Source organism: Juglans microcarpa x Juglans regia, chromosome 2D (assembly GCF_004785595.1).
Source record: "Juglans microcarpa x Juglans regia isolate MS1-56 chromosome 2D, Jm3101_v1.0, whole genome shotgun sequence".
Taxonomy (NCBI): domain Eukaryota; kingdom Viridiplantae; phylum Streptophyta; class Magnoliopsida; order Fagales; family Juglandaceae; genus Juglans; species Juglans microcarpa x Juglans regia.
The window spans coordinates 38,373,899-38,388,325 of NC_054596.1; the positions used below are offsets into that span (position 1 = coordinate 38,373,899).

The following is a 14,427-nucleotide window of genomic DNA, read 5'->3' on the forward strand; positions in this document are numbered from 1 at the left end:
ACTAAATATGTTTATCTAGATCAATATTATATTTTAATTTAATTTATTGAAAAAAAAACATAAAAAAATAGTTATCATAATCTTTTTTTTCAAAGTCACTGTGGATTTTGGGGGAGGGGAGGGGGGGGGGTTGGGTTGGCCGGGCCTAGGGGGCCTCATCCTTGGTAGAGGTTGGTTTCAAACATAACGCCCTACATAAACACTAATACCAATCCAACTCTAAAATTTAGAGCTAAAATTTAGAGGGATCGATACATGGAAGCTCAGAGACCCAAACATGTCTCTGTGTTGTTTGGTGGTTTGGATAGTGAGTTGAGATGATATAAGATAGGATGAAAGTTGAATAAAATATTGTTAGAATATTATTTTTGTTTTGAAATTTGAAAAAGTTGAATTGTTTATTGTATTTTATTTGAAAATTTGAAAAAATTGTAATGATTAGATGAGATGAGATGAGTTGAGATCAACTTATTATCCAAACAAGGCTTAAGCCCGTTGAAATTTTAGGGGCCTAAGGGGCTGGTGCAAACCCAAATTAATATGGGGTATCGGTTATTTTCCAAATCACTTCAAAATAATATCAGTTATTTTCTCCCAAATCATATATTCATGTTCATTCTTGCCTTGTTAATAAATACTTGGTTTTAAGTTTGGAAGTGATTTTGACTTTGACCAAATTTCTAGTAGGATTCTTGTTTATTTATGTGTTTATTTCTCAGACAATAATTTAGATTTTTCTATTTCTAGAAAAATCTTCATAATTTCAAATTTTGTAACTATTTTAAGTCCAGCTCGTGGGTTTCATAAAATAATTTCAAATTTTACTATTAATCAATAATTTTTAGAGTTGTTTTCTCTGTGTTTTGGGCGATTTTCTTGTCTTCCCCGTCTCGATTATCTATTGAAACTAACATGCAAAATAATCTCCATTCTATCCGGCAACAGTTGACATTAGAGTTTAAGCATCTTTCCTAGGGTTATATCTCATCAGTTTCCATGGCTTATGTTCATAGTCATGGTCGTCGTGGGCAGGTTCTGAATGAAGAAGTCTCACACCGTGATCATAGCGGTCAGGATGCGATAATTGAGAATTTGCAAAGATAGGTTACAGAGTTAACCCGGTGTCTAGTGGCATAAGATATCGGTGATCATGAGATGGAAGATTCCGATTTCAATTCCAATTTTAAGAACCTGTATTACAATCGTGCTCTATTATGGGAGCACCCTAGTTAGAATGAGCGTCATGGGGACCTCGATTTTAGAGTTGATTCACCAGAATTTTCCTGGTACTCTTTAAGCTGAATGTTTCGTTGATTTATTGCATGAGGTTGAGTGGATTTACTACTCTAAGGAAGAAAAGCTTTAGGATGGACATTCTTCCATAGGGTGAAACTCTATACCAATCTATGACACTTATCATAATAAAAATAACCTAGTGGATGAAGTAACTATATTTATTGAAAACATATAAATTTTGAAAAAGAAAATGGTGGTGAATTTTTAAAATTTGAAAATCATGAAACAACTTTTGAGAAAATTAACTATTTTGATTTTCTTGGAGTTGAGAATTTTTTTTCAAATTCTCCTATGTAAAATATTATTTTTGGATTTGAGATGTGGAAAAAAACTTAATTTTGGAGTATAATATGTTCAATATTATTTTATTTCAAGTCGATCAAATCAATTTTAATTTTTTCATAATTATCGAAATGATACAACAAAATGAAAGAAATATTGGTTTAACTAAACATTCAAAAGATCGATGTAAGAAAATTTAGAATTTGAGGGTGAATTCTCTCCAACCTAGTGAGAATGGTGCAAACCTAAATCGATATAAGGTATTAATTATTTTCTCCCAAATCACTTCAGAATAATATCAGTTATTTTCTCTAAAATCATATATTTATGCTCATTCTTGCATTCTTGCATTGTTAGTAAATATTTAGTTTCAAGTTTGGAAGTGATTCTGATTTTGATTTTGACCAAATTTTTTATAGGATTCTTGTTTATTTATGTATTCATTTCTCATATAACAATTTAGATTTTTTTATTTTTGGAAAAATCTTCATAATTTCGAATTTTACAGCTATTTAAGTTTGATTTGTGGGTTTCATAAAATAATTTCAAATTTTATTATTAATCAATAATTTTCAGAGTTTTTCTCTGTTGTTTTGGGCGAATCTTTTGTTTTCTCTGTGTTAATCATCTATTGAAACTAGCTATCGAAATTAATTTAAATTTTGTTCAGCATCAAGGGCTCAGGTTAGGCAGGGGAGGGGGACTGGGGTGCGGGGGAATGAAAAGAGAAGAAAACAGTTGACGTGGCATAATGTCATGTTAGTTTGTGGGATCTTTTGTGTTTATAGCAATTTTCTTTTATCAAATATTGGATGAATTATTATATTTTTTAAATTGGTGTAAATTGTATGATCCAAATCATTTAAATGTGTATACTAAGTATGTTAATTATAAGTAGATTTTTCTTTGAAAATAATAAATTAAAGATCGATGATATAAAATAGAAGAAATAATATAGTAATATTACATAATCATTTAAACAAAAATAACAACTATTATTATTATTTTTAAATTATTACGCGGCGATTAATCGTGAATATATTTTTGCAGAAGAAAACAAAATGGAAGGGTAGTATATACGGGAACTCGCGGCTCAAGAACACCGACACGAGCTACCAAACCGAACTACTTAGGAAAGATCGAATTCCAAACGGCTGTCGCATTCAGATTCGAATCGTAACCCGCGATAGTAAACGTCCTAGACAATGGCGACGGTCGGAGTGGAAACCAAGCAACCTGAGTCCACGGTGACGGCTGCGGAGGAGACGTGCTCGGCCAAGCCGTCGAAGCAAGGCGAGGGGCTCAGGCAGTACTACCTTCAGCACATCCACGAGCTCCAGCTCCAGGTCCGACAAAAGACCCACAATCTCAACCGCCTCGAGGCCCAGCGCAACGAGCTCAATTCGAGAGGTAATCTTATTTGGAATCCTTAATCCTAACCCTAGCCCTGATTCTGTTGGGGATATAATGGATTTTACTTGTGATTTCTAGTTGGCTAGGGTTAGATGTGGATTTCTTCGCAGATTTTTGGTATTCTTTTCGGTTATCACGTAGGATTGATTTGTTTGGAGATTTTGGTGAGGCTTCGGGTTGTCTGCTAAAACGATAGTTAGGATTTGAGTCCGGAATGGAAAAAAATTAATCTGAAAAGATCAGTAATTTCAAGAATGGGATTTAAGGCGGCTTGTCCGATGGAATCAGGGGAATTTAAAGAGGTTCTCAAAACAATTTCAGTGATAAATAACCATTAAAAGCTCATATTAGATGGACTTTTGTCTTCATGGGGTGCGCTTTGGTTTTTTCTTTTCATTTGGGAGGAGTGGGTAGACATTAAGATTGAAGGATTCATTTGAACACGATTGCATAATAACACAAGTATTGATGGTAATCAGTTGTATCTATTAAGAGTGTGTGGAATTTATCCTTTAACTCCAAAACGAAAGATGGCACTGAGTCTTGTTCACAAATAGGTAAAACTATGCTCTCAAACGGTTACGAGTTAGTCAGTTTCCTTAGTTTTCTAACTTTGGAAGGAATATCACACATTGAATCAACAAGAGCTTTGTTGGGATGCTTTCTTTTTTCAAATGGAACAAACGCAAATATAATTCCTAAATGCCTTTCAGGATATTCCTCAATGTCTTGGCTGTTTAGGGAATGTGAGAGGCAGATGATTGCTTTGTGTTCTATATTCGTTTAAACTGGGGAAGGAATATCACACATTGATCAATCAATGAGAGATTCAACAACTGAAAGAGTGATCGTTTCTGTGGGATATTTCCTTTCTTCAAATGGAATGAACAAATATAGAATCTAGAATAAATCCCTAAATGTCTTTCTGAATATTCCTCAATGTCCTAGCTGTTTATGGAATGCAAGAAGCAGATGATTGCTTTGTGTTTTCTATTCTTTTAGATGTCTTCTTTAAAACATGGTTGGGATTTATTGTTCTATTCGATTGATAACATCATCTAAATATGAAAAATTGGCAGTGAGGATGCTTAGGGAAGAACTGCAGTTACTCCAAGAACCTGGATCATATGTCGGTGAAGTTGTCAAAGTAATGGGGAAGAATAAGGTTTTAGTTAAGGTAAGTAGTCTTCCTGTCTTAATAGTTTATAAATAAGGAAACTGACTATGAATTGGGATTTCCATATCATAATGTTTGGAATTTGGACTTTTCAACTGAAGTTACCGCTCCCTTTCCTCTATCCATCTAGGTGCACTCAGAAGTAAATTTTTTATCTTTAGTTTTATTTTTATTTTATTTATGATAAGCACTCTAATATAAACTTGCTGCTTCACTTTTAACAATTTCATTGCATTCAATGCCTGTATGAAGATTAAAGACCCCTTTGTTCATATTTTCACGTGCTTAGGTTCAATTTATTGTATTGAATCGTGCTTTAATAATTTGGTTTGCAGGACAATCATTTTCTATACCAAGCGTAGTGCTTTTTCTTGATGGATCATCATAAATCTATCAATCTAATGAATGTCTTTGAAACTATGCTTATATTTAGAGTGTTAGGTATTAAAGATCATTGTGTTACATATAAAGTGATATCTTCATTTGTATGTGCTCAAAATATTGATTTAGATAGACGAGTCTTCTGTATCTTCATGATGGAGGTAAGGTTCAAATGGAGAGTTGAGGCAATGTTGTTGGTCCATTGTAATAAGTCAAGAAAATGTTGGCTGGTTGGAAGCGGCTATATTTATCTAAAGGGGGCTGGGTTACTCTTATTAAGAGTACCCCTGTCCAATCGTCCCACTTGTTTTCTTTCATTGTTTCCATTGCCTACAAGGGTGGCTAACCGGATTGATAAGTTGTTTCGTGCTTTTTTTTGGGGTGGTATGGGAGAGGAAATTAAATTCCATCTTGTTAGTTGGAATAAAGTTTGTTCTCCTACTTATCAAAAAAAAAAAAAAAAAAAGTTTGTTCTCCTATCTTGGTTGGAGGGTTGGGGGTTTGTAACTTGAGGATATTTAATAAGGCTTTATTGAGGAAGTGGCTATGGATATATTAATCGGAAGGAGAGTCACTTTAGAGGGAGGTTATTGATCGGAAGTATGGAAGTGCTTGGGGGGTTGGTGCTCTAATGAAGTTCAGGGGGTTTATGGTGTGGGACTTTGGAAATTCATTAGAAAGGGATGGGAGAGTTTTGTTAGTCATGTTAGTTTTGATGTTGGAGAGGGAGCTAGGATCTGTTTTTGGTTTGACATTTGGTGTGGTGATTGAGCCCTCGATAGTATGTTTCCAGTTATCTTTCAATGATGCCAATCGGTATGCTACTGTTTTTTATTTGCTTTGTTGTTCTAATGCCTCAATCCAATGGGATATTTGTTTAACTAGACCTATACATGATTGGGATATTGACGAAGTTTCAGCCTTTTACAGTTTTTTTATACTCTTTGAGGTTTGGTGGTAATGATGAGGACAAGATGTTGTGGAAGTCTATGGGGGGTAAAAAGTTGTGTTTGCTCGTACTATAAGTTGTTGACTTCTCATAATAGTCCTGCAACCCCTAGGGGTTGGCTCAAGTGGTAAAGGCCTTGGGCTTGGGGGTATGCTCCCCCCAGGTCCAAGGTTCAAATCCCCTTGGGTGCAAACAATCTCAAGGGGCCACACCTCCTGGTGAAAAACCAGCGATTTAACCAGTTCTGTGTAGGGAAACTTTCGAGGGTGCGGTGCACGGGACCGGGGTTTACTTTGCAGGGGTGGGTCCGAAGGGCCCTACCTTGGAGAGGTTCTCTGACATCAAAATAATAATAATAATAGTCCTCCTTTTTCTTGGAAGTGTATTTGGAGGTCTCATGTATCTTCCAAAGTTGCTTTATTCACTTGGACTGGCTCTCTTGGGAAAATCTTGACATTGGATAATTTAAGGAAGCAGTGTATTATTGTTATGGATTGATGCTTCATGTGTAAAAAGAATGGGGAAACTATGGATCATCTACTCTTGCATTGTGAGGTGGAAAGGGCTTTATGGGATGACATTTTTGGTAGAATCGGCTTGGCTTGGAGTGGTTGATCTTCTAGCATGCTGGAAAGGGCTTCATGGTTGCACTCAAGTGGATGCGGCTTGGACGATGGTTCCTTTGTGTCTCATGTGGTGCATTTGGATGGAAAGGAATGAGCGATGTTTTAACGACAAGGAGCGTACTTTGGAGCAATGGACTTCTTTGTGCACTCTTTGCTGTTTTGGTTTTCTGCTTTAGTGATTGACGGATCTTCCGTTCATGATTTTCTGATGCCACCTTCTGTTCCCTAGAATGTACTTAGGTGTTGTCTTTTGTATCCTTCCTGTGTATATGGGCTTAGCCTACACGTTCGTTTCTAATAAATCTTCTTCTTACTTATCAAAAGAAAATGAGGAATACACTAGTGAGAACGAATGGTTTGATATCAGTGGATATATATGGCATCGATACATTTTTTAACCTAATGTTGCATTTCGTTTTCTCAGGTTCATCCTGAAGGGAAATATGTCGTTGACATTGATAAAAATATTGATATCACAAAGATCACTCCATCAACTAGAGTTGCTCTCCGTAATGACAGCTATGTTCTTCATTTAATCTTGCCAAGCAAAGTCGATCCATTGGTCAACCTTATGAAAGTTGAAAAAGTTCCCGATTCTACATATGATATGATTGGTGGTCTTGACCAGCAAATTAAAGAGATAAAGGAGGTTTCTCTCATGCACTTTCTTTCTGCATTACCCCCCAATGTTTTTTTTGTGGCTTTGGTCAGAAAGTTATAGGTTGTTGATGATACAATGGTTTATTCATGATTTGTAATTATCTTTCTAGGTGATCGAGCTTCCAATTAAACATCCTGAATTGTTTGAGAGTCTTGGAATAGCTCAACCGAAGGTAATTTAATGCTGCCAAGGTGTCATGAATTTTTCTTTTTTTAACTTAATTGACACTGATGCTCATGGTTTTCCCTGACTCTCTCTCTCTCTCTCTCATAATAATAGGGTGTTCTGTTGTATGGGCCACCTGGTACGGGGAAAACACTGTTGGCTAGAGCAGTGGCCCATCATACCGATTGTACTTTCATCAGAGTTTCTGGTTCTGAATTAGTTCAGAAGTACATTGGAGAAGGTTCCAGAATGGTTAGGGAACTCTTTGTTATGGCCAGGTTTGCTTGATCTTCTTCATCTTTCACTCACTTGATTTCTCCTGGCAATGTTGTATTAATTCTTTAGAATATTCACCCATGGCACCCTTTTGTCTCCATTTATTTTTATGTTTCTTATCAGAATTTTTATTTATATTTTTTTGTAGCTAGTTAGGCTTGCTTTGGTTTATGGAAAATTAGATTAGGAAAAGATTCTCTGGGCAATGCTGTGTTTTGTTTTATCTACGAATTTCATCTATGAAATAAATGTGGTTCCTATATACATGTATATCCAGGAATTACTTTGGAGCATCATAGAATTTGTGATATTGGAGAAATCTCTCTTTTTGTGAAGTACTTCCATCGTGTAATTACCTTTAATCATTCATTAGTCTACCTCTCTATAATCTATTTAGTCTGAATAGGCCAAAAAATTATTATGTGATCTATACATTATAGTTATCACTTTGTATATGAATTTCTCCCTTTGTTATTTGGCAGAGAACATGCTCCATCTATCATATTTATGGATGAAATTGACAGTATTGGATCTGCTCGAATGGAATCTGGTAGTGGCAATGGTGACAGTGAAGTGCAGCGAACTATGCTGGAGCTTCTCAACCAGCTGGATGGATTTGAAGCATCAAACAAGATCAAGGTACTGGGATGCAGGTTGGGTAGTTTAGTTTTGGGTAATATTCTTCATGTGATATCTACCTAAAATTACTTGCGTTGTTGACAGGTGTTGATGGCCACCAATCGGATTGATATTCTCGATCAAGCCCTTCTTAGGCCAGGGCGAATCGACAGGAAGATTGAATTCCCTAATCCTAATGCGGAGGTGTGTCACAGTGATTCTACCAGCATGAATGCGTTTTAGAATGTACTTTTGTATGGATATGTTCATATGTCAATATTTTCCCTTACTCTCCATAATAAGTGCTTTTGCTATTCTTTGTTTTGTAATTTATGTGCAACTGTTTATATCCTCAGTTTCTGTTTTGATTTGGAACTTATGACATGTTTGGGTAATGAGATGAGATGAGATGAGAATTTTGTGAATAGTAGTGAAATGGTTTGAATTAGATGTTTTATTGAGTTTTGGGAAAGGAGAGAAAAAGTTGAATAAAAATATTTTAAAGTTAAAAAATTGTTTGAATATAATTTTTGTTTTGAAACTTAAAAAAGTTGTATTGTTTTTTGTGTTTTGTTTGGAAATGTGGAAAAATTGTAATAATTAGGTAATGATCAGATGAAAATTTTGAAGTTTTGAAATTGACAAGTGTTTTGTGTTTGAGTGATGTTTAGGAAGGAAATTATGAGAAGTTTTGAGATGAGATGAGATGTTATCAACTCATCTCAATTCTCAAACATGGCCTTAGTCACTCCGTAATTTTACTTTGTAATTTGTATGTCGCATGTTTGTTTCTGTTGTGATTGGAACATAGTCACTTCTATCTCTTAATGGTTGAGGACTAATATTCAGGGCATGTTTGGACAACACCAAACATCCCCAAAATTCTCCAAATTTCCAAAATTTCTCACAACTTCATTCCCAAGCATCACTTGAACATAAGATACTGCTCTATTTCAAATATTAAACTTTTCATCTAATCATTACTCAAACACAAAAATCAATACAACTTTTACAAACTTCAAAACAATTATATTCAAACAACTTTTTAACTTTATCTATTCACTTTCACAAACTCCAATACAATAATATTTGAACATCTTCACTCAAATTATTTCACTACTATTCACAAAATTTTGAGATACTCCAAGCATCCAAGCATGCCCTTAATCTACTGAAATGTTGTTTTTCTTATACCACAATTGACTTGCAACGGCCTTCTATGTCTAGACAATCATGATTAGGTGTCGCTGTCGTATATGTCCCATGTACTTGGGCCATGCCTATTTTCATTAATAATTTATGTTAATTGAACTGGCAATCAGATGGAATATGCACCTTTCTGGTGTTTTTGTTTTTTTGTTTTTGACTAATATGATATGAACAAACGCATTTATCAATATAGCAATTGGTCCCTATAACATGCTTTGTCACAAATACATTTCTAGCATGGTAACAATATGTTATTATTACAAATTGCATTTCATTATTTGTGTTGTTAATAAAATGCAGTCTCGTTTGGATATATTAAAAATACATTCAAGAAGAATGAATTTAATGCGTGGAATTGATTTGAAGAAAATAGCAGAGAAGATGAATGGTGCATCTGGTGCAGAGCTTAAGGTAATGTTTCATGTCTCCAGGCCATAGATATTATCTACTTCTTTCTTGATTGAACCGTATATGGTTGTGGATAAATGGATATTATTTGGTGATTTTCTTGTAATTCCTTGGTTGAACTTGAAATCCTTTTGTATATGATGTTTAAACTCACTTGATCTTGTCAAGTGTATTGATACCTTGCCAGAACCTTTTTTTTCATTAATTCATCTGCCAACTACCGGTGCTTCTATATTTGAATCATAACTTAGCCAAATCTTATATTGATTTTTAGAGATATTCTTTGTTTATAAAAGCAGCAAAAGATGTGAACTTGAGCAAAACCCTTTGTTGTTGTTATGAACTGTTTAGATGAATTAATCTTTGATGGTGATAAGAAAAAAAATAAAATAAACTGTTTTACTTATAAACAACAAAATAAGACTGTTTTAGTTCTGGGGAAGGTATCAGTGTAAGGGTGCAAACCAAAGACTGAACCACAAGGGGTTTGTTCTCTTCAGACTGACCTGACCAGGCCAAACCGTCCCAGGGTCAGGCTGCCCACCCATGTGAACTCTGACGGTCGGTCGTCAGTGTGTTCTGGTGTTCTTGGTTTGGAGAGAAGCTCAGAAACTGAGAAGAGAGGAGAGAAATATTAGATCACCGGCTGGGTTTCATTTCCGACATATTGAATAATATTTGAAATTTTGCCGTCGGTTAGGCTTGGTTCGGTTTTTCAAAGTACAGAAACCAAGGCCTGACCAAAAACCATTGGATTTTGAAAGGATTAAACCACTGACGGAGCCAGGGCTGGAGAAAGCTGGCCAGAACCGTTTGGTCCGGTTCAGTTTCAGCCAGACGGTTGAGTCCAGTGGTATCTCTTGAAGAAGCCCTATATATCCACAGCCGGAGTTTGAAGAACCTGGCTGTCCCCACATGATTGGCTAGTTCCCCGGCCAGATAATTTACCTCATCCATGGGCGGCTGTGGGTGTACAGCTACCCACTACAGATTATTTGGTGAAATGTTATGTTAAGAATGTTGCAGGTTGCCAGGTAAGCAGATGTTATTGCTTGAGCATGTTGAATCTCTGGCCGTTACGTTGCATTTGTTCTGATCTTGCTGCAATTTTTTTTTCTTTGAAATCACCTTTATTTCATTCTATTGGCATAAATAGTGCTCAACTCTCTTGGTGTGGATCTGGACAGTATGTTCAGTACAGTCGTCTTAATGCTTTTTTAACATAATACATGTTCTTCACTGCTGCTCTCCTAATGGTAAAAGAGCAATTACTTGTTAAAGAAACAGTAAAAGAGGGATCACGTTAGTCATTGGGTGCTTGGGATTGTGTTTACAGTTTACACATCTTTTTTAATTTTTGTGTACAGGCTGTGTGCACGGAAGCTGGGATGTTTGCTCTAAGGGAGAGGAGGGTTCATGTAACACAGGAAGATTTTGAAATGGCAGTGGCGAAGGTAATGAAGAAGGAAACTGAGAAAAACATGTCGCTGCGGAAGCTGTGGAAGTAGTAGTGGTATAATATGTTCCATCCTCTCTATCCCAACCTTCCCTTGAAGCGTTGAGCTGTGGCTTTGTCATTGACACAAGGCCAGCAGCGATGTTCTTCCATGTATTACGTATTGTTCTTTGAGCTTGCATGGATATGAAAACAAAAAGACGGTGCCTGCTTTAGTCGTGGAACATCAGTTCCTCCGGCATCTTTGTTTATTTTATTTGATTCCATCTTTTCTGGTAAGATATTATTCTCAAATGTTCTCCATGTGCTGCTAATTTGTGATATCTGACTTTAAAGCTCCTTGACAACGATTGCTACTTGCAATAGAACAGAAATGATAGGCTAAAAAGTTTAGGTTCTTTTAATCTCTTGGGTGGATGCTGAGAACTACCATAATTTTTGGCAATTATAAGACTCAATTCCGGAACTTGTGGAAAGGGATTATTAAGCGGGCGAGGATTTCTATAATTTCTTGACTTGTGAATCTAGAACTAACTAGGAGTGTCTCTTTCTGAATGGTAGAGAAAGTGTCATAATTTTTTGCATGTTCGAGGAGGCCCAAACGTGGAGTCTCCCGGGACACAATTATGATCAAACGTATGGGTGTGATGGTACTCATCAATCCGGCCCACACTCTTTTTTTTAGTTATATCCGACCACTATTGCTGACCAAGGTTGGTTGTGTTCATTCATGGCTCTCACGTTTGACTTTGTCAACCATGTTGTCTATTTCTTCACAGTTCACAACTTCCAACAAGTTTTATTTTTTGTTTTTTTATTTATGTCCGTCTTCTGAGCAACTTCCAACGTGCTTCCGTGATAATTTACAGTCTTCCTCTCCGTATTCGAAAAGGGGTCCTCGAGAATATAAATAACTAATCTCTTTGTGTTGAAATATAAATACCACGTCATCTATATTTCTAGTGTACGTAATTAATAATCTCTTATGCTATTATCTATATGTAAAAATATAATCAGTTGGTTTGCTTTGTTTTTGGGAGGACGAGATGCATCTAATCTCGAGGTTATAAATCAATAGTCAACATGCAAGCTTTGATAGGCTATAGCGAAGTACAACCACCTTCATTTATTGTATTAAGTTTCTCTTCATATCTAAAAGAGATCATACAATACAAAGTCAACGTGTTGGTTGCTATTAATTATTAATTAATGCTTATCCTAAAGGGTGGTTTGGCCGTAGGAATTTGCAGATGGACCATCATGTCCTCCATCTCTATGATCTGGAAAGGTCATTGACGCAAATATTTTACAGAGCTCAAACACATCCACATGCTTATGGAACGAAAAGGAATTTCCACACTAATTTTTAACATCGATCGTAGGAAGAAGGATTCCCCACACCTTACGTACACCCTTCCTTTTTTTATTATTTGGGTTTGTATATAGTCAGTTGATCCATTGACTTGGAATAGTATCTTCTACTTCTAATTTGTGGCCGGCTCCATATAAATTGAAGTTTAAAGTGAAATTTCAATAAATCATTAGTAATTATAATATAATAAAATATAAATTATTATATTAAATATTAAATTTAATATTATAGGTCATTGCACACATTAAAAAATATAAAATTATATAAAATTTTATTTAATGAAATGGTTTTTATTTATTTAAAAAAAAATAAAAAAATTCTCATCTTTTTGTTTAAGGACCTTACATAGGGCGGGACCGTGGGACAGGCAATGGCCTAAATGGCGCCGGCCCTGTCTGTGGCACAAATTAAAAAAGGAGCCTATCCTCTCGTTAGCTTTAGGTTCCTCACACGCTTTAGAAGAAATAATGTCGAGATTCCTCCAATTGTTGTACTTGTCCCTGATCATCTTAATCTCCCAGTTCTTCCGTATCTCCCATGGTGATGTTGGCACTGCAGCCCGGTATTCTTCCCCATATTCACGTAAGTAATTACGACCTTCAGAAACACAAAACCAGTATTAATTACGACCATGCATTACATAGCCTTCATCAATGCACTGATCTCATGTCTATCTCACACAACAATTTGCTGATGATCAATCTTTATATATATTATATATAGCCACTCAATGTTTTGGGAGCGATCCATCTCAGTTCCCTTCCAGCAACTTGTTCGCGGCGGCCGGCGATGGGATTTGGGACAATGGGGCATCGTGCGGGAGGCAATACTTGGTGAGGTGCATCAGTGCTTCACAGCTGGGCACCTGTGTTCAAGGCCAGACGATTCAGATTAGGATCATTGATTATATTGGAACAGCACCTTCTTTGCCATCAGTTAATGGTTCCACCATAGTTTTGTCCAGAACAGCTTTCCAGACTATTGCAAATTCATCTGTTGTTACTTCCATCAACATCGAATTTCAGCAGTAATTTTCTTCTTCTTCTTCTTCTCGAAGCCAGGGATATTTGAGAATTCTGATCTAAAAACCAAAGACTATTATCTCCTTAATTTAATTTAATTTTTTTTCCTTTTTTGCTTGGCTGGTTGAATATCTTTGCGCTATGGTTTATATGAGAATTCTGAAAGTACTCTGCATATATATATATATATATATATATATATATATATCATGATCTGATCTTCTGTGTAGGGTATGATGATATGGAAAATGGCTGGGATTGATTCGTGTCCATCCCCCTCACGGCATGAAGATTGTAGCCAGAGAACCAAGAATTATAAGATGAATCATGTGATAATTGTGACTAGACTACGTTTCGTGTATGGAATTCTTTTCTTTTGTTTTCAACAATTAATTCGTAAATATATATATATATATATATATATATAATAATCTCATGAATTGTCTATCATTGTACGTTAGATGGAGTTTTATTAAATTAATAAATAATACTACAAATCAAACAGCGGAAGCTGCTTTGATTGTTTGTAGGGGAAGTTTCTTGCGTGCTTCTTGGTTTAGGAAACTTTCAACGTCAACTTGTCCTAAACATTTACGCAACGTCGATCATTTGAAGTCCTGATGAAATATCTATAGCTGCTGAATACTCGACGTACCCTGTATATATAATAAAGGACTTGGCATAAGGAAAGCAAAACAATTTCCATATAGAAATGCTTTATCTTAAAAAAAAAAAAAAATTTACAAAATTATTAAATTTACAAATTGATATAATTTGATGTAATATATTAGATTATAAAATTACTTTTATTATAAAATAAATTTAACGTATCATATAAATCATATCAATTTATGTATTTATTTTTATAATTATTTTTTTAATCGTACAACTTCTCATTCCCATTAATGCATGTATACGAGGGAGGGACAAGATCAGTATGTGGGTCTCCACCACCAATCATTGATCTCCTTGCTGCATATTGACCCTGTTTAGATTCACAATTTATCTCAATTTATTTTATTACTATTTATTATTATTCATTAATTTTAACTCACAAATTTTATTATTATTCACAATTCATCTCACTAATATTTATAATTTATCACAACTTATTTT

At 35.3% G+C, this 14,427-nt stretch overlaps 2 protein-coding genes across 3 annotated transcripts; both read left to right on the forward strand.

Moving 5' to 3' along the window:
- The first annotated feature begins 2,621 nt into the window (after positions 1 to 2,621).
- On the forward strand, positions 2,622 to 11,321 carry LOC121249111 (26S proteasome regulatory subunit 8 homolog A-like). Its single transcript, XM_041147784.1, has 9 exons — positions 2,622 to 2,988; positions 4,071 to 4,168; positions 6,549 to 6,773; positions 6,895 to 6,957; positions 7,065 to 7,228; positions 7,709 to 7,865; positions 7,950 to 8,048; positions 9,354 to 9,464; positions 10,829 to 11,321. The coding sequence occupies exons 1-9, from the start codon at positions 2,784 to 2,786 to the stop codon at positions 10,967 to 10,969; spliced, it is 1,263 nt and encodes a 420-aa protein (XP_041003718.1). The 5' UTR covers positions 2,622 to 2,783; the 3' UTR covers positions 10,970 to 11,321.
- Positions 11,322 to 12,704: 1,383 nt separating this feature from the next.
- LOC121248085 (EG45-like domain containing protein 2) lies at positions 12,705 to 13,656 on the forward strand. 2 transcript variants are annotated; one of them, XM_041146440.1, is made up of 3 exons: positions 12,707 to 12,871; positions 13,013 to 13,316; positions 13,542 to 13,656. In XM_041146440.1, the coding sequence occupies exons 1-3, from the start codon at positions 12,757 to 12,759 to the stop codon at positions 13,546 to 13,548; spliced, it is 426 nt and encodes a 141-aa protein (XP_041002374.1). In that variant the 5' UTR covers positions 12,707 to 12,756; the 3' UTR covers positions 13,549 to 13,656. The 2 variants fall into 2 exon arrangements, with proteins under 2 accessions (XP_041002375.1, XP_041002374.1); XM_041146441.1 differs by lacking the exon at positions 13,542 to 13,656 and having other exon boundaries at positions 12,705 to 12,871; positions 13,013 to 13,422.
- The last annotated feature ends 771 nt before the right edge of the window (positions 13,657 to 14,427 follow it).

Bases quoted from the DNA above. Each gene is read 5' to 3' on its own strand.
- LOC121249111 (XM_041147784.1), top strand. From the start codon at position 2,784: ATGGCGACGGTCGGAGTGGAAACCAAGCAACCTGAGTCCACGGTGACG. The intron at 2,989-4,070 runs GTAATCTTATTT...AAAAATTGGCAG, and splicing joins CAACGAGCTCAATTCGAGAG to TGAGGATGCTTAGGGAAGAA. The intron at 8,049-9,353 runs GTGTGTCACAGT...AATAAAATGCAG, and splicing joins TCCCTAATCCTAATGCGGAG to TCTCGTTTGGATATATTAAA.
- LOC121248085 (XM_041146440.1), top strand. From the start codon at position 12,757: ATGTCGAGATTCCTCCAATTGTTGTACTTGTCCCTGATCATCTTAATC. The intron at 12,872-13,012 runs GTAAGTAATTAC...TATTATATATAG, and splicing joins GTATTCTTCCCCATATTCAC to CCACTCAATGTTTTGGGAGC.